The sequence below is a fragment of the Fonsecaea pedrosoi genome, assembly GCF_000835455.1.
Source record: "Fonsecaea pedrosoi CBS 271.37 unplaced genomic scaffold supercont1.5, whole genome shotgun sequence".
NCBI lineage: Eukaryota > Fungi > Ascomycota > Eurotiomycetes > Chaetothyriales > Herpotrichiellaceae > Fonsecaea > Fonsecaea pedrosoi.
In genome coordinates this window covers 4,123,973-4,142,061 of record NW_013550611.1, presented here as the reverse complement: position 1 = coordinate 4,142,061, position 18,089 = coordinate 4,123,973, and the positions used below count along the sequence as shown (strand labels likewise).

At 50.5% G+C, this 18,089-nt stretch overlaps 8 protein-coding genes across 8 annotated transcripts; 5 read left to right on the top strand and 3 right to left on the bottom strand.

Moving 5' to 3' along the window:
* Positions 1–477: 477 nt before the first annotated feature.
* Positions 478–2,064, top strand: Z517_08981 (uncharacterized protein; the record flags this gene model as incomplete). The annotated part of the gene is made up of 1 exon (XM_013427495.1): positions 478–2,064. The coding sequence occupies one exon, from the start codon at positions 478–480 to the stop codon at positions 2,062–2,064; it is 1,587 nt and encodes a 528-aa protein (XP_013282949.1).
* A 275-nt stretch (positions 2,065–2,339) lies between these two features.
* Z517_08980 (uncharacterized protein) lies at positions 2,340–3,275 on the bottom strand (the record flags this gene model as incomplete). Its single annotated transcript, XM_013427494.1, has 1 exon — positions 2,340–3,275. One exon carries the CDS (start codon positions 3,273–3,275, stop codon positions 2,340–2,342), a length of 936 nt encoding a protein of 311 aa, XP_013282948.1.
* A 586-nt stretch (positions 3,276–3,861) lies between these two features.
* Positions 3,862–4,704, bottom strand: Z517_08979 (uncharacterized protein; the record flags this gene model as incomplete). The annotated part of the gene is made up of 1 exon (XM_013427493.1): positions 3,862–4,704. The coding sequence occupies one exon, from the start codon at positions 4,702–4,704 to the stop codon at positions 3,862–3,864; it is 843 nt and encodes a 280-aa protein (XP_013282947.1).
* A 530-nt stretch (positions 4,705–5,234) lies between these two features.
* Positions 5,235–6,131, top strand: Z517_08978 (uncharacterized protein; the record flags this gene model as incomplete). The annotated part of the gene is made up of 3 exons (XM_013427492.1): positions 5,235–5,296; positions 5,358–5,662; positions 5,719–6,131. 3 exons carry the CDS (start codon positions 5,235–5,237, stop codon positions 6,129–6,131), a joined length of 780 nt encoding a protein of 259 aa, XP_013282946.1.
* Positions 6,132–8,152: 2,021 nt separating this feature from the next.
* Positions 8,153–9,595, top strand: Z517_08977 (pantothenate kinase; the record flags this gene model as incomplete). The annotated part of the gene is made up of 3 exons (XM_013427491.1): positions 8,153–8,413; positions 8,471–8,753; positions 8,808–9,595. The coding sequence occupies 3 exons, from the start codon at positions 8,153–8,155 to the stop codon at positions 9,593–9,595; spliced, it is 1,332 nt and encodes a 443-aa protein (XP_013282945.1).
* A 2,422-nt stretch (positions 9,596–12,017) lies between these two features.
* Z517_08976 (uncharacterized protein) lies at positions 12,018–13,445 on the top strand (the record flags this gene model as incomplete). Its single annotated transcript, XM_013427490.1, has 3 exons — positions 12,018–12,178; positions 12,227–13,268; positions 13,323–13,445. The coding sequence occupies 3 exons, from the start codon at positions 12,018–12,020 to the stop codon at positions 13,443–13,445; spliced, it is 1,326 nt and encodes a 441-aa protein (XP_013282944.1).
* A 1,182-nt stretch (positions 13,446–14,627) lies between these two features.
* Z517_08975 (uncharacterized protein) lies at positions 14,628–16,177 on the top strand (the record flags this gene model as incomplete). The annotated part of the gene is made up of 2 exons (XM_013427489.1): positions 14,628–15,104; positions 15,158–16,177. The coding sequence occupies 2 exons, from the start codon at positions 14,628–14,630 to the stop codon at positions 16,175–16,177; spliced, it is 1,497 nt and encodes a 498-aa protein (XP_013282943.1).
* A 76-nt stretch (positions 16,178–16,253) lies between these two features.
* Z517_08974 (uncharacterized protein) lies at positions 16,254–17,887 on the bottom strand (the record flags this gene model as incomplete). The annotated part of the gene is made up of 2 exons (XM_013427488.1): positions 16,254–16,883; positions 16,961–17,887. The coding sequence occupies 2 exons, from the start codon at positions 17,885–17,887 to the stop codon at positions 16,254–16,256; spliced, it is 1,557 nt and encodes a 518-aa protein (XP_013282942.1).
* Between the last annotated feature and the right edge of the window lie 202 nt (positions 17,888–18,089).

The window sequence follows — 18,089 nt, the reverse complement described above, 5'->3', positions numbered from 1 at the left end:
GCAGACTGTGGAGAGTTTTCCCTTGACCCGTGAATGGCTGCAGGCACCAATACGCAATACGGCAGTGCGGCTTCACACACGATTGTGTGGCTTCAACCATGTTTGTGTAGAAAACCGGACGCCATTGATAACTTTCCGGGGTCCCAAAACCCACTTCAGGAACTCCGAGGTGTGATTGCGCGTCTCTAAAGATGGGCCTGAACACAGCCCAGTTGATAGCTGGACAAATTGAGAAATCTCACCCGGTCTAGGAAGCTCGGAAAATCTCCGTCAGGCTTCATTCAGCTCGTCTGCCCTCGATGCTGGGTTGGGGGTTAATCCCTGAGCTTGTCTTGTGAGGCTTCTTGCCAAGAACTTCTTTACCACTTTTGGATGCGAATCACCTAAGCCGGAATAGGATGGCCTAGTGGCCTCTTCTTGAAATGACATCTTCTCCGTGGCTTACACAAAAATTATTTACGTGACAAGTTGCGCACCATGGCAAAAGGGAATAGCACACCGGAACGCCTCAGTATACATTTAAACTCTGCGAGTGAAGATTCCAGCACCGAAAATGAGTTTCTGAATCCTCCTTCGAAGCGCAGACGGATTTCACAAGAGAGTGATCAACTCGCTGGCACTGTCCTCCAACCCACCTCGATATCCAGAGTAAAAAGGACTCTGCCTCCAGAGACAAATGAATCACCATCGACCACGCAGCCACCCATCGCCCCCATCCCTACAACATCCGTTACCTTCCAGTCACTTGCCGTGGCGCCATGGCTGATACATTCACTCGGCGCAATGGCCATAACACATCCCACCGAGATCCAACGGGCCTGCATACCGGAAATTCTAAAAGGAAGAGACTGCATTGGGGGCTCGAGGACGGGCACGGGAAAAACTGTGGCCTTTGCGGTTCCTATATTGCAAAAATGGGCAGAAGACCCCTTTGGTATCTATGCTGTCATTCTCACACCAACGCGTGAGTTAGCTCTGCAAATATACGAGCAATTCCAAGCACTAGGAGCGCCGCAAAATCTCAAAACAGTGCTGATAACAGGAGGATGCGATATGAGGCCTCAGGCAGTCGCTCTGGCTAAGAGACCGCACATTGTCGTGGCAACCCCAGGCAGACTAGCAGACCACATTCTCAGCTCTGGCAAAGAGACCACCATCGGACTGTCTCGGGCGAGAGTCATGGTCCTGGATGAAGCCGACCGCTTGCTGTCCTCGGGACCCGGGTCCATGCTACCAGACCTCAACACATGCCTCTCTGCCCTTCCTCCACCTACATCGCGCTTGACCCTTCTTTTTACGGCGACCATAACGCCAGAGGTTCGAGCACTGAAGGAACTTCCACGACCACTAGACCGTCCACCTATCTTCATATCTGAAATTGGGGGTCCTTCAGATGCGTCTTTTTCTCCCAGCCTCCTTCCTGCGACACTCACACAAACGTACCTTCAGACTCCTATGACACACAGGGACGCCTTTCTTCATGTGCTTTTGTGCGTTCCCTCATTCACAAAGGCTCCCGAGCCTAAGATCATTGTCTTTGTGAACCGCACCAGCACTGCCGACATTCTTCACCGCACCCTCCTCCAACTCTCTCATCCTGTGACGGCGCTACATTCCGAACTACCTCAAAGCCAGCGAACGAAGAATCTCTCTGACTTTCGCTCGCAGAAGTCGCGGATTCTCATCAGCACAGATGTGGCATCAAGAGGCCTTGATATCCCCGAGGTCAACTTCGTGATCAATTATGATGTTCCTCGGAACCCAGTGGATTATGTCCACCGAGTTGGACGTACAGCTAGAGCGGGGAGGGAAGGCACGAGTATCACATTCGTTGGCCAGAGAGATGTCGCTCTCGTCCTGGCCATTGAGGAGTATATAGGAAGCAAGATGATAGAATGGGCTGAAGAGGGCGTGAATATCGAGACACGTGTCGTGAAGGGTCGTACATTGAAGGATGTGGCCGAGGCCCGAATGGAAGCTCTTCGGAATATTGATAGTGGCAAGGACGTTAAAGGCTGGCGAGGGAAGATCAAGAAGGATAAGAAGCGTGCCTTTGTGGAATAGACAATCTCAACGCCATCCTCCTGATGACTCTACCAATGGCCACCTAATCATGACTTTGGTGAGACCAATGTAATGCACCATTATGTCTTCCAGGCCTCGTTTCCTCTTTGCGATCTCTTTCAATTGGCCGTCGGCCTACCGGTTTTCAGTGGTCGTACAATCATGTAGTGGTCCAGTTCACATTCACAATCCCTTGACGAAATGCTGACACTTCCACTAAGGACTCTGGTTCATGGTCAAGCACTATCACCAAGCGTGGCGACTTCGGTAACAATCTACCTCATCCAGTCGATATCAAGCTCTGCCTTATACTCACCCTCATCATCGATGCTACTGAGAACAGTGTCTTCTCCTGTCCAGGTAGTTGGTGTGCCGTGACGCATACTTGACAAGCTTCCCGGTTTCTCACTTCCGTTCACACTATCTCCCCTCAATCTCCTAGCAAAGCCATCGGATTGGTGTTCTTTCCACCATTTGCCACTCTCTTCAACAACCTTCTCTTCCCATTGTGTAACGGGCCCGATGACCTCGACGTCTTTCTGGCCGGCCTTGAGCACATCCCGACAGGGCAGAGACATGGTCATATTTTCCTGGTTGTCGCCGCCCGTCAAGTCTTTCAGCTTTTCTTCGCGAGCAGCGTAGACTAGACGTCCAATATTACTCCAGTACAGTGTCCCCGTACACATAGCGCATGGCTCCCAAGTCGACACAAGGGTGCACGCGGCGAGGTATTTCTGCGAGAAGTGGATGGTAGCAAGTCGAGCGAGCTCGGTCTCTGCATGTTGGACATGAGAAATGGAAAAGTGTGTAAGCAAGACGGTGGTGTTGTCAGGTCCCAAAAGCAAGGCTGCAAAAGGCCGCTTCTCGTGCAGACTCGTCGCAGTATTTTGTAAGTCCAAACATGCTTTCAGTGCAGCGTCGATTTGTTCTTTGGTCAAGTCCGCGCGGACTGGCTCAGAAGCAGGAATGTTCGAGTCGGATGCGGGTGGTATTTTAGGGGCAGAGGTGTTTGCCGGAGAGTTCGTTGATGATGCAGGCGTGAGCGAGGAGTTGGTGGTTAATATTGGGTTGGCACTGCTCTTTAGAGTGCTATGGATGGATGAGCCAGACGGCGCAGCCCCCGGAGGAGGTTTTCGATGAATAGAGCTTGGGGGTGGAGTTTTGTTGCTGGCATGAGCTGCAGTAGATTTGAGATATGCCTGGTAACTCATTCCGGGAGCATGAAGTTAGAGCCAGCCTATCAGAATGAGGCAACTGAAGCACTGTTTGGTCCCAAGGAGTACAAAAAGTCAATGCGACTATTTTCGTCTGCATGCGAAGCCTCCAGATGTTTGCAGCAAGTCAGATTCAATCGGCGCTATTGGAGAAAATATTCAAAGTGCTGTAGACGTTATTGGAAGCAGCGGAACGGATTTTTATCATTTCAGCAAGTACACAGTCGAGTGCCTGTTGATCGATCATGGGCTCCAGGTACCCACGCCCCCCCCCCCCCCGGCTTTGCGCCACCGCTTTATCTTCAGCCGAGAAACACTGGGCCGCCAATACAACTAGGACCTGGAAAACTCGGTAGAGCTGCCCATTGATTTGCTGGTTTGTTGATTTGAAGCGAAAGACTTGGTCGAAGCCGCCTGTTCCTGGCGCTAGTGTTCCTGTACCTCGTACTGTGTGGGCTGTTCCCTCGTGCTTAGTTTCGAGATCATCTCGTAGACTTCCAGACTCCAGATCCACGACCTTGTGTTGGTCGTCGCCCACGTAGTTGGTGATGGTGCTGCGCCTGCAATAGTGTTTCCTTCATATTCAGAAGACTATTATATCAACCTTGTTCTGTTCAGCACCATATCTCTGGCGAATATTGTCGTCATTGAGAAAGGCGACCATCGGTCGAAAAATCTGACCTATCGTGAAGATATTACTTCTCTTCTCGTCGTGATGGGAGCCATCCACCACAATTCTTTGTAGCCCATGAGTCTTCAAAGCCCCTGCTTCCAACAATTGATTTAAGCGCTCCGGTGTGCCTATGGCAATTCCCACTTTGTTACTTTGCAGAAACTTTATATTCATTTCGAGTTTCATGTGTTTAGGCATGAATTTACCGACTTTGGAACCCTGGCTCTTAAACACTCGCAATTCTCGCATAAGATCTGCTATTCGCATGCCAGACATTGCAAGGACAATAGTATGTGGCGAGCAGACTTCCTCGCAGATGGAAAGTCCCTCTTTACCGCCAGCGGAAAATTGCTCGAGGAAGTCTGGGAGGTTCGCAGCAAGCCTTTCCTTAGTATAACTTGTGGTGTCGAGAAAAGCCTTTTTCGGAAGGTACATATCTTCCAGTTCGATGGGACTGCTGGTTGAGAACCACTTTTGAATGTTCTTCGCAAAGTGATCAGCGAGGAGGGAGGGATCGACGGCGACGCCTGGGGGTGTAGATTGTTTCGACTCGGTGTCAAGGGCGGTTCGTTTCGGTAGAGGGTATGTTTTGAGATCATCGGACTGGTCGAGCTTTCGCTTCTTCCCTCCCATCGTTGTAGCCACCTTTTTCTGTGCAAGGTCGCCAGCGACCAGCTCACTCTTTTCACGCCGGATAATATCCTGCGGGTCCTTCCCACCACCCCTTCGAGCCTTTTGCTTTGTGCGCGACATTATAAATTATTGGATGTCTAAGGAGATGCATGCATGTGTTCTCTTGCGGTGAAGTCTAGCGCAGGAATAACATCATATCCTGAAGCGCAAAGAAGAAATTAATTATTTGTTCTGGAATCAGAATCGATCCCCGCATTCGAGAGCCTTGGCGGCACGTGGGCTTCGAGGCCTGTCGTGGTGCGGAGAACCAAATACATATGTAACAAGAGCTGCAAGAGGTACCGAGTACGAGGTGCATATATTCTACACCTCCCTGCCCGTACAAGCACAGCCCTTTTGCTGTCGCGTCAAATGGTAGATGGACTACACGCCGATCTAGAAATGCACCCGCCTAGAGCTCTGCAAGCTCTACCGACTACTTCTACGTAGGACCTCCTCCTGAGTAGTCTACTTATCTGGCGTCATTCCGAGACTAATGACACCATAACATCTCTGGATTGTATTTAAAGATTGTGTTCATACGAGGCGACAGTTCCTGAATTTTCTTCTCATCAGGATAGTTCAATTGTATCTCTAGTACCGATTACGAAATGGGCGGGTTCAAGGATAAGCTTGAAGGCCAGAATATCATAGTGGTCGGAGGAAGCACAGGGTGAGTCAGAGTCCCTCTTAATCCCACTGCCTTCAGCAATATCTGTGTTGACGAATTGTAGTATTGGCTTCGGAGCTGCAGCGGCGCTTCTCGATGTCGGTGCAAGAGTAACCATCATTTCATCCTCTTCAGCAAAACTAGATGCCGCTCTGCAAAGACTTGGGTCTCCGAACGCCAAAGGAGTTGTCGCAGACGTCCGTAATGAAGCCGCCTTTACTGATACACTTCGATCACTGGCACCCGTCGACCACGTTATCTTCTCAGCCGTTGATAACATTATTCGAGGCAAATTAGAAGATCAAAACTTAGACGAAGCAAAGCATCTCTTTGGGGTAAAATTCTGGGGTGCAGTGATCACTGGGAAAGGTATATTGGCTTGATAAGCTCGCATATACAAGTCAAGCGCTGCTCACAGGTTCTAGTTCTTCTGAAGTACGATATTGTGCGCAAGGGAGGCTCCTTGACTCTCACGTCTGGGACCGCCGGCATCAAGCCTGGGAAGAACGCCGCGATTGGTGGAGCCTTGAATGGAGGAGTACTCTCTCTCACCAAAGGCCTTGCAGCAGACCTCGCGGAGAAGAAGATCCGTGTGAACACAATCGTGCCAGGCTTGGTGAAAACACCCCTGTGGGATAAACAAGGCAAGACCCTTGAAGAGCAGGAGGAGATATTCAACAAAGCGAGCCAGACCCTTCCGGTGGGGTTTGTTGCCACTCCTGAGCATATCGCTGAAGCGTACCTCTATGCCGTTCGAGCAGATTACTCCACCGGAAAACTGATAGAGATAGGTGAGTGTGGCAAAGTCAATCTGATGAATGGAGCTGATGTGTTTTAGATGGAGGTGTTCTAGTATAGGTGTGTCTTGAGCTACACAGCAACACACTACCTTGACGTTCAGTTGAAGGCACTCTCACGCATATCTCCAAGACGCTATAGCCTTGTCCCAGAAGGGAACCGTACCGCCATGTCAACCCGATCTACATAGTTCAAGAAGACTTCGTTCATTAACAGGCACTTGAGTACTCGAGATCAACCCCGACAGCCAGGAAACTATCGTGCTGCTTCTCGTTGCTCGTAGTGAAGTGGTAGATAGAATAGAGAATGAGAATGTCCTTCCAATACGTTTCGCCAACCTCGGTCGACAATTTACGCAGGTAATCACCCAAGCAGCAAAAGCTTTTAACTACGGAAGGTACTATACAAGACCAAATTTTGCTTTGTGATTACCAGTAGGATATTGTACCATATGGTATCCCTTCCTGAGGTAGTCTGAAAATGAGTTCGTTCAACTTGGGAATGTCACTCAGGCCGATGTGCCATCCTGGAAAGGTGACATCAGGAGAAGCAGGGTCAACCGTGCTCTGTTCGACTAGATGGAGCACTTCTGTTGCTTGGGTGATATGGGTTGGTCGTGCTGAAGGTCTTTGTATCTCGGGCTCCAGCGACAATTTTGTTCATTCGGTTTCCCTCGGGCCTGAATGAGGACGATGTCCCTTGACATGTCTTTTTTTCTTCTCTCTTTTGCTTTCATCGTCAACTGTAACGGAGATGTGGCCCTCCTGTCTCAGCCAGAATTGGAATTCCCACATCTTGGCTGCCATGACCGACACAATTTGATGTTGGGAAGATTGGGTGGTACCCGCCCAAAGAGACCTTTTACTCCTGAACCTTTCGAAACAGAATTGAATTTGAGCTCCAATGGATTATGCTTCGCTCTCTACCTTCGTCGGCAATCAGAGGACTATGGCGATATCAATCCATCAAGAACGAGGACCAGCTTCACCTCCTCTGCTCACTTGTCCGACAGGGACAACGTCATGCTACACTTTCAACGGAGCATATTGTTATAATGCTAGTGGTCAAGATACTTGCTGTACTGATGGGAGTGGTGAGAAACTCTCCTTGACTTCCAAACTGCTCTGGCTGATTAACACTGGGTAGGAGTCTGCTCCGGTGGGTTCGAATGTGGCATTGGTGTTGCCGCTGACCTGTGCTGTCAACCAGTTTGTTTGTCCGTATCATCGTCCAATCTTCCAAAGCTCAACTGTCACAGGGGCAAACACCGGAGCAATGCGCACAGAGTTCTATCGTCGATGTTGCGACCACTGTCAATGCCATTCCAGACCCCACGGCCGCCTTGCGCACATCTGATTCCAGAAAACCACACGTCCGCATTTTCGCCATATGGATTGTGTTAATGCTATTGGGGATTTTCTTTGTTCAACAGTACCTTCTGATGGGGTAGATGGTGTGTGACTTTCGGTAATGGAGGTCCAAAGATCAGCAAGTGATATTGCTAGGGCCGTAAGCTTGTTTAGGAGTCAGTGAGTGATTCCGTGACAAGGTGATTATGGAGGGCTGATAGAGAGTCGCAATGAGACTTTGCGAGGGGATTGTCACTGGGATGTGTCCCGTACAGTGTGCAAGGCTCTCGAGAAATTGTCTTTCTTTCTAGGTCGCATCAGAATGATGTTACAGTAGCAATAATACTACGGCCTCTGTTCGGCTTTGGTGAGTATGCACGCACTATGCGGGGCATCGGGGCGAGGGGTCGAGCATTGTATTACCTGAATCGGCGTGAAATTATTGATCCGAGAAATAATTTCCTTGACCGAGGTTCGCACCACTTGGACATAGCCAACGTTCTCGAGTGCCTTATTATCTCTTGGATATACCATTGTATGATTTCAGCCGACCGGATTCACAGTGAACATGCCCCTATATTTTCAAGGTATTATAAAATGATCGGTGACCGATAACTTCAGACACCCCACGTATATTGCCGAGTCGTCACACGACGCAGTCGACCTCAACATCGTATGGGGTCAACGCTGGCCTCGACTCCCTATTTCCACCATGCCGATCCTAGAAGAGACGGTGACGGACAATGAACAACAAGACAATTCCGCAATCGCCGACGGCGATGCCCCTGGTCGCCCGCCGCGGGCGCCTCCAAACCCAGCTTCAGTCAAGATCAATGTCGAAGGCGCCTTCATCGTCGACGACGAGATGAATACGCGCAATGGCACTGGGGATGAGCATGAGCATGTCCATTGGGAACACAAGGATATCCGTCTCCCACACCACACAGATGTAGTGAGCCATGTTGCTCTTGATGTACGTTACCTATGCGATCGTCTCTCACCCCTCCATCTGTCCTAACTTTGATCTTAGATTGGCGGCTCTTTAGCAAAGCTAGTCTACTTCTCTCGCGAGCCAGGCTCAACACACGGGGGCGGACGATTGAACTTCGTCAACTTCGAGACGGACCGGATCGATCTGTGCATTGACTTCATCCAAGAATTAAAGAAGACACAGTCCAAGCTCAATGGGTCGACTCCGCAGGAACTGTGTGTCATGGCAACAGGAGGAGGCGCATACAAGTTCTACAACCGGATGAAAGAGTTGCTTCACGTGGACGTAGTTCAAGAGGATGAGATGGAGTGCCTCATCATTGGTGAGAATTTTAGCAGAAGGCGTTGTGCACGATGACTGACCAGTTGTTTCACAGGCTTGGATTTCTTCATTACAGAAATCCCGCGAGAGGTCTTCACATATAGTGAGGAAGAGCCGATGCAGTTCGCCGAAGCCCGTGCAGATATCTACCCCTACCTCTTGGTCAATATCGGATCCGGTGTCTCGATGGTCAAGGTCTCTGGACCTCGAGAGTTTCAACGGGTAGGCGGAACGTCGTTGGGAGGCGGAACATTCTGGGGCATTCTGTCCCTTCTCACTGGAGCACGCACTTTCGATGAGATGCTGCGGCTGGCCGAAAGGGGCGACAACAGCGGTGTAGATATGCTTGTGGGCGATATCTATGGCGGAGGATACAGTAAAATTGGGCTCAAAAGTACCACCATCGCAAGCACGTTTGGGAAAGTGTTTCGAATGAAGAGGATGGCCGAACGACACGCAGAAGACGGCGAGGGTCTTTTCAACGGCGATGGTCAGGACGACGACCACGACATGTTGCGTGGATTCAAAACGGAAGACATGGCCAGAAGTTTGCTATACGCAATATCGAACAACATTGGCCAGATTGCCTATCTCCAGTCAGAGAAGCACAAACTACAGCACATTTATTTTGGGGGTTCCTTCATTCGAGGCCATACTCAGACGATGAACACTCTCTCCTATGCCATCAAGTTCTGGTCCCAAGGCGAAAAACAAGCGTACTTTCTCCGGCACGAAGGATATCTTGGTGCTGTTGGAGCATTCCTTAAACGACAACCGAAGAATTGGGGCAGGCGCAACAGTTTTGAGGATATCAGACTTGGGAAAGTGTTGTCGAGGGAATAGGATTAATCATATGTGCCAGCAACAGTTCTTGCGAGAATCCTATCCAGGGTTGTTCGCAGTATCGGTGGTATACCCTCGACCTGGAAAATATCGGGAACTTATCTATATACTGGTCACCAAGTGCAAACACCAGAACCCCCTTGGGCCGACGTGGCTGGAACGTTTGTGGTAGCACAAGAGTGTCGCCCAGAAAACATCAGTCAACAAACATATTGCGGTTTCCTATAAAAACGAAGCATACTAGATGCAAGGGAGCCTCGTCAAGCTACCACGTCGCGGTCCTGGTCCATTGTCCTGGTTCTGGCACTGGCACTGTGGCAGGTCGTCTGCGACCATGTGCCGATCCACGGGACTTCTGATTCCCTGCCTGAAGAGATCCTTCATTGCATCACTGCCCGGAGATGCTGAAACAAAATATAATGGGCAATTGGCTTTCGATAAAGGCTTCTGCGTGGGACTATCGGAGGTTCATGCACGGAAATAGAAAGTCAGAACATCCCAATAATCGTGGGCTGGGAGTTCCGATTTTATGTAGCGGAAAGTTCCAACAATGACAATAGTGTCTTTTACTATTCTCCTTCAGTAGCACAATCCAGGACACAACTAACACAAATTTACGGCAGGGAAAGCCGGTCGGAAACATCATGCACTCAGAATCAATAATCTATGTTCATCGCTGTATCTGGGAGGACTAAGAGCAGAAGCACGAATCAGGGAGCTCGTGGCCTGCGGCTGTTGGCCGCCAGCAGTGAGCAATGGGCGGCAGCAACCAAGGAAAATTGGCCGAGGGTGGAGGCTCCCTCAACAAGCGATGCCGGTTGGTTGCCCCTCGAGTCCTTTCGTGCCTCTGATGATGCCTGACGTCAAATGGTTGTCCTCGCTCTCGCTGTCTCTCATCCCGGCCCTCACACGAGACTCGTCAACAATGGCCGTTATCCAGCCTCCTCCGGTTCGTTTCCATCTTACAATCATTCTTTTCTGCTGTCGCATTTGAAAGCACTCATTTCTGTGAAATCGCTGCTTGCTTCCGACCTTTGCTGTTTGTGACCCTTCGTTTTGCGCAACCACATAACCCAATTCTTTGTTTGGTGGTCTGTCTCGTATTGTGAAACGATTGAGCCTGCGGATGGGTTCGGGTTTGCGACAACGACAACCAAACAGCACACAAGACTTCACCTGCTTGACTTTCTATTCGAAACTGCCATATAGTTGAACCGCACGGGATTTCTCGGTTTTTTATTTAAATGGTCAGCGCTTCCATTATTAAACATTGAGAATCGGCATTAACGCATGACAGGCTCCTGTTGCGACGCTCGCCTCTGCTTTGAACCCAGCAACCCCCGCTCTCGTACCTCGCCAGGCCACGACTACCGTTGTAACGCAGTCATCGACGTCGTGTTCCGGACAATATTCTGGAGGTACACTCGCTGGTGCCATTATCGGAACTTTTTTTGGAACCCTCCTTTTGATCTTTCTCTTCAATTCGTTACAAGGCGGCAATTTTGGAAATCGACGTGAAGAGGTGATAGTTGAACGCAAGCGAAAACGACGCAGTCGAAGTGGTAGCTCATCAGGAGTACGGCGACCAAGTAGGGTCTACTCCGGGTAGGGATCGAATCGAAATCTCGACGGACTCAAGATGAGAATGACATACGGAGCACAAGTTGTACGATAACTGATGATGGAATGATAACGGGTTGGGTAACATGACAACGGGGTATGCGTGCATCGCAGATGACCGGGCCGTGAATCACGGTGAGGGTTGGTTGAAGACGGGGCACCTTGTTTTGGGATGAGGGGAATTGAGATGGAAATACAGCGAAACGTGTCAGATATGTACAGAGGATTGGAGATCTGTGGAAGAGTCCAGTGTGATGCGCGACTGACCTATACACGCAATGTTCTTCGGCGTTGCTTGGAGAGTCATGAGAATTGCAGTCTTGTCTCCGTAACGATGATCTGAGCTGCTAAGACACCATGTCAAACGAGAAGACATTACAACGAGAACCTCCATTGTATTGATTAAGGTTGCCGAGTTCATAGTCTCTCCAATTGATAAGGATCTTTTCTACGAATCTTCTGTTCAGAGTATCCCTTTCGGTAGTAACTGTTTGCTGGCGTGGCTGGCTCGTACAACTCAACTCGCTAAACCTGCTGCTCCTGCCCGTGCTCTACCCGATAGGTCTCCTGCCGATCAGTGAAGGCACCTCCTTGCTACGTAGCCAAGGCAGCTTACATCTCGGAAACAATTGGCATTGCAATCTCCACGCTCCTCTATTCTTCACCATAGTCGTGGGTGTAACGGAGTTTCGATATCTTGTCATATCCAGGCCATCAACAACACCCCGAGTTCAGCTGTTGACCTGGTGCCACAGGACGAGCAATATCACGAGACCGATTCAGAACACGCGAGCTAGACACCATGGCCGCCAAAGCAGTGATACCGTTCCTTGTGGGAATGATGCTGGTCACTGGGTGCGCCAACACACTTCTGACAAAGTTTCAAGATCAACAATGTGTAAGGGGCTGCACGAGCAAGAATCCGAAGGATCACAGGACGTTCGAACAACCAGTCATCCAGACGTAAGTTCCAGTATTCAACTCAAAGTTGTTGATCGCTAACCTGCGCAGAGTACAAATGTTCATCGGTGAGATGGGATGTTGGCTCGTCATGTTGGGCTTCTACCTGTACCGCTACGTGATCCTTCGCTCCAAAGATACCCCTCTCTTCCACCGACCTGTCAATGCCGAAGACGACCAGGAGGAGCAAGAGGAGGACGATGACACTGTCCGGCCGGCCTCTTCACGCGATGCTACCGATCCCGCCTTGAAGCCACTCTTACCCAACGCCGACGATCGAGCGCATCTTGAGGGTTGGAGGGTCGTTTTGTTAGGACTTCCAGCTTGTTGTGACATTGCAGGCACAACCCTAATGAACGTTGGATTACTGTTTGTGGCTGCCTCCATATACCAAATGACCAGAGGCGCGCTGGTTCTGTTCGTCGGACTGTTTAGTGTCCTGTTCTTGAAGAGAAAGCTCTATCTGTACCATTGGGTCTCCCTTCTCATTGTGGTACTAGGGGTTGCCTTGGTTGGTCTGGCTGGGGCGATTTCCTCTGGCGATAAGACCTCTCCTGCACCCAAGGAGGGTAGTCTGGAGCTGGTGCGGCACGCGATACTCAGTGTGAGAGACGTTGTACTGGAATCGGTGGATCCTACAGTTTTGCGCACAATCCTGGGTATTTTCCTGATCGCATTCGCTCAAATCTTCACCGCCACACAATTCTGTCTCGAAGAATGGATCCTGGAACATTACGCCCTGGAGCCACTCAAGGTGGTTGCGTGGGAAGGCTTGTTCGGCTTCGTCGTCACCGTCATAATTCAAGTCATTCTGCACTTGGCGGTTGGCATCACCAAAGCTGGGAAGTACGGATACTTTGATGCCGAGGAAGGCTATCGTCAAGTGTTCAGCAACCGTGCAATCGGCATTTCAAGTCTTGCAATCATGGTCTCCATTGGCGGCTTCAACTTCTTCGGACTCTCGGTAACTCGAAGCATATCCGCCACTTCTCGGTCTATTATTGACACCTGCCGTACGCTTTTCATTTGGATTGTCTCGCTTGGACTTGGATGGGAGTCATTCAAATGGCTCCAGGTGCTTGGTTTTGCCTTGGTGAGTCATAACACCAACCGATCCAGGAGGGAACGTAACTGACAGTTGCTACAGCTAGTATATGGTACATTCATGTTCAACGACCTCGTCAGACCACCGATCAAAGCCCTGTTTCCGCAAAGGCGAACCGGTGAATACGAGGCACTTTTGCCAGAAGAACCAATAGAGCATATATAGACTGCGATCAATTTGAGACTGGTGTTGTAATGCAACCTCGCATCGACTTTTTTCCTACGAGTCTTACACAGCCTCTGGACTGGAGCTTCAGGCTATCTTTTAACAAAGCAATGCCTCACTATGCAACAATTGAGGGGTGAACGGGTGTCTCTACATATCTCGGATTGTTCTAGGGGTGAATTGGCGCTACAACATGATCTTTTCAAAACTTTGTCCAACAATGGAGCGACAGAAACCTGTTCCTCTAATGAGCTTTGATGACAGTAGAACCGAGTCTTGCGACAATACCTCACGCCTTGATCCCAGGCCTCGGCAACTCTGGTTTCTTCCTGGAAAGTGGCAATTTCCAAGTGGCAGCCCTCGGCGCTGGATTTGAAAATGCGGTGTCAACTTTCTGTACCCTGTCATGTAAGGCATGACAATTACATGGTTGCCTCTTCCTTCTCAAATTCGAATGACATGCTATGCGGTGCAACAAACCCTGCCACTCTGCGAGTCTGTCACAATTGTGGTGTGTACCCTGAGGCTAGGTTGAAGCAAGGGGTGAATTGCTGCACCCCAATACTCCCCAAGGTGGCTGGACATGTCTGCTTCGAAAGAAGGGGGGGAACCATGGCGTGTGACACAGAATCGCATACCCGACGACGATGCAAGGGAAGAACTCAAGAAACGGCTGCACGCGTCTTGCGTAGGGTCGGGAGCCAGTGGCAGTTGGATTTCCAACACGCGTCAAAGCCAGACTCTGTCTTCCCCTGGATATATGTCTCATCTTCTCCTTCGTTGAAGAGCCACACCCGCAGCGTACTTATTCGAGCCCACACAAACACGATGGCACTTTTGATCCCTCCTCACGCCCTCGACGCATCAATTGTTCATCGAGGCCGGTCCTTGCCGCTCATTCAGACCCAATGTTTGAGGGAGGGACAAATGACACCACCCCCTTCACCTTTCCAGCCTTCACGAAATCCATCCAGAACACAACTATCAAGGCTCCTTCATCGATGCAAGCCTGCGAAGTCGAATCCAAGCAGGTTATTTGAAGTCAGGACGCGAAGAACCACTTCGCATCCCTCCCTGACAAACTCGGAGACAGCCTCTCCTTTAAGTCTACCCGAATCTCCTCCTCTTATTTGGGGGGACGACTACCCTACCACAACTCTGCCTTCTCCCGGACTGCGCAGGATGTTGGCGAGCTATAACGATTTGCGTGCTCTGGCTCGGAATGAGACCACTTCAACCCCAATAAGCCCGTTGCTTCCAAGCCCTATTGTGGGAACGCTTCAGAATGGACAACAGTATTTCAGATTGCACGACCCATGCGAGCGCCAGACCACACCCATCCCAGACGAAGATTCATTGGACAGCCTCCGTATACTGTCGTATTACTGCGATGATCGGGACGGCGATGAGCAAGACCAAGGAAGCCAACCCTCTGAGCATGGCACACTTGAGGACGACAATCTAAGCACGGCCTCTGAATCCATGCCAGGAACTCCGCGTGACGACGACTATCGAGACACCCTTTGTTCGGACGAATCTGGGTGGCTAGCCAATACCACATCGCATGAAGAGAGAATGCGGCGATTCAAGGCTCGCTACTATCAAGTCGTGCAACGTCCTTGCACGTCTATTTGCACAGACGACAACGAGGATGGAGTGGTATATATTCGTACATCTTCTTTCCAGCTCAAAGTCCACTAACTGCATCTCAGATGATTGCCACCGTTCTCGTTGGACCAGGCAAGCCAAGATTAATCCATATCCAACGTCCGCCGTCTAGCCAGTCGAGATCTGAGTCGCCTGGCGATAGCACTGGTGCTCCATCTACACCAAAGCAAGCGCATGTTGAGATCTCTGCCTTCAGCCCGTATGACACTCCTTGTGATGTGACTCAATTCAAGTCACACGTTTCAAACAGCGTCTGTCCTCCGGTCTCTGGAGCCTCGCCTCCCTTGACCGAGCCTTTCCCACAGCTTATGGCATTGACACTGCGAAGTGGGACAAGCGTAACGGAGCCACGCGGTACCGACGACATCGACACCGGCATCAAGATATCGACAGATCCCTTCAGAAGATCTCCTCGGAGGATGCAGAGCGATCGATTGTCTCCAACGCTAGAGAAGAGATGGGCGATTTGGAACACACTAGAAATGGACGCGCAGTCTATTTCAAGATTGTCACCTTCTGTCAAGAGCGCGAAATGGTCACGATGCCGAAAGCTGGAAAGGGCGCTCAACGCTGTCACCGTCGCTATTGACGAATTCCCTGATGGCATGCTCTGTCTCGAGTCGTCTGTTGTCATGGAGCTGCGGAATCCACAAATCTCAAACACAGTCTATCTCGAGGCTCTTGGCAGAATATTTCCTTCTGCGTCCTTATTGCTCATTTCGGCAATCACGGCCTGGGTGATCGTGGACCTCCACTTCTCCCGACTGAAAGGCCAGGTCGTCCCCATGGAGCGGTATTGGGCCCAGGCCGCAGCGTCTAATGAAAGCTTGCATCGAATCCCCGACAAGGCACGAGAAATGCTGGGGATTGGTCTTCCTGATGAATCGTCGATTAAGCTTAACGAGTACGCGCTAAGAAAGAGAGCGATAGCCATGCAGGCAAGCATTGGCATTATCGGACAAAGGTTGATCGAAGGTTTGAGAGGGTCGTGGGATGAAGACATATGGCGATCTCTCAAAGTATTGGTGGAGGTAATCGAGGCGAGTCCGCCTCGCTGGCCATGATCGATAGTGGTGCTCTGTGAAACATTTTTTTGACCTTGTAACATCAATGATACGATTCATTCGTAATGCAAAACCGTTACCTCAATGCCAATCTGACATTCAAGCCCGTTTGGTTCAATACCCAAGCATTAATTACTTCCCACTCCCACGTAGGGTCGTCCAACTCAATCTTGAACTTCATGAGGAGTGCTGGAACGAGCTTGTGCAGCTCTAGCATTGCGATGTTCTTACCCAGGCAGGACCTCTTTCCGGCACCAAAGGAGAGTAGACTGTGTTCCATGTGCTTAGTTTCCTGTTCCTTGGTGGTGAGCCAACGACTTGGGTTCCACATCTCTGCGTCGGAGCCGAAGACGTCCGGGCTGCGGTGGAGGACCCAGGGATTGATACCAACGACAGTGCCGCCAGGAACAAAGGTGCTGGTGCCGTCTTCGTGTTGTAGGGTTAGGCCTTCTCTGGGGGCGACGCGCTCCAGCGGCAAGGACAAGGCTGGATTCAGCCTGAGACCTTCCTTCACCACGGCACAGAGGTAGGGGAGGCTTTGCTGGGTCTCATTCCACGTCGGGGACGGGCGGGAGATTTTCTTCTGTGCTGCGGCTGAGTCTAGCTCGGTGGTCAAGAGCGCGAGGGAGTCTGGGTTCTTGAGGAGATGGTAGAAGATCGCGCGGAGAGTAGAGGCGATCGTGTCGCTGCCGGCATTGATATTCATCTAATTGCAAAGCCATAGCTGAGGGTTAGGCCGTGATGATATGAAGCTGGGAAGAAGGGTTCCTGGGAAGGACTCACAAATAGGTTTGATAGAATCTGAGCGTCGGTCAAGGTCTCGTCTCCTTCAGTGCTATCTTTTCGGATTTTCAAAAATCGGCTGAGGAAATCTGGTCTGTTCAACTTATCTTCCTTGTCATCTGCGTCGCCGGCCTCCTCCAGTTCCCTCAATCGCTCCTTCAGCAGTCTTTGGGCGAACAGCAGGATTGGGGAACTGACGCTCTTCCGGAAGTATCTCACGTAAAAAGGGTTCTTCCCCAGGACGGCTTCGTCCAGCCAAGGCATTTGTCCAAGGACACTGAAGTAGGAGAAATTCGCCCCGATCGCTTCGATGATGTTGTCCACATCGATACCAGATTCAATGAAACCCAACCGCCGACTAAAAGTGAGTTCCCCGATGACGTCGAAGGCGAAGAACTGTAGATAGCGTCCCAGATCAAGCACGCGTCCAGGGGACGGCGAAGTGCTGGCGAATTGTTCCTCCAAAGTGTGTAGAAATACATCCGTTGTGCGATCCACAAGTTCTTCGTACTCGACCAGCGTGCTCAGCGAATATGCATGGGCAATCAGCCTTTTTGATCTTGCATGCTGGCTTTCATCTGTCATGGCGACGAGGCTGGCCGCCCGTCGTCCATTCACGATGTTTTGGAAGCAACTGTAGAAGTCGGACTTCACCAGGCCTTTGCCAATCCCGTAGATCTGAGGGATGTAACTCTGCGACCCTGAAACGGAGATGCACTTGGGCCCCAGTCGGACGAGGTTCCCATACTTCTTGTGGAGTATGAGATGTTTCTCGTGGGCATTACGATTGTAGACAAGAAGAAGGCGATAGATATTGGTGAGACGCGCGGCGAAGGGCCCCGGTATTGAGGAGAGGGAGACGTAAACTCCGAAGAGATATGATATGAAAAGGATGGGGAGGGCGTATATCAAGAGAGGAAGCAGCATGGCTCCTTGAAAGGTTCAGGCCAATGGAGTCTCGATCAAGAGGATAGACATAAAATTGAATACCAGAGGTTAGCGACACATTCCAGGAGCTATTACAACTATCTCAGCAGCAAAGATATACTTCGAAGCAAAGAGGGTGGCCATGGAAACATTTCTTTACCTGGGTCGAGCTCTTCGGCCTTCTTCCGCCCATCGAAAGGAC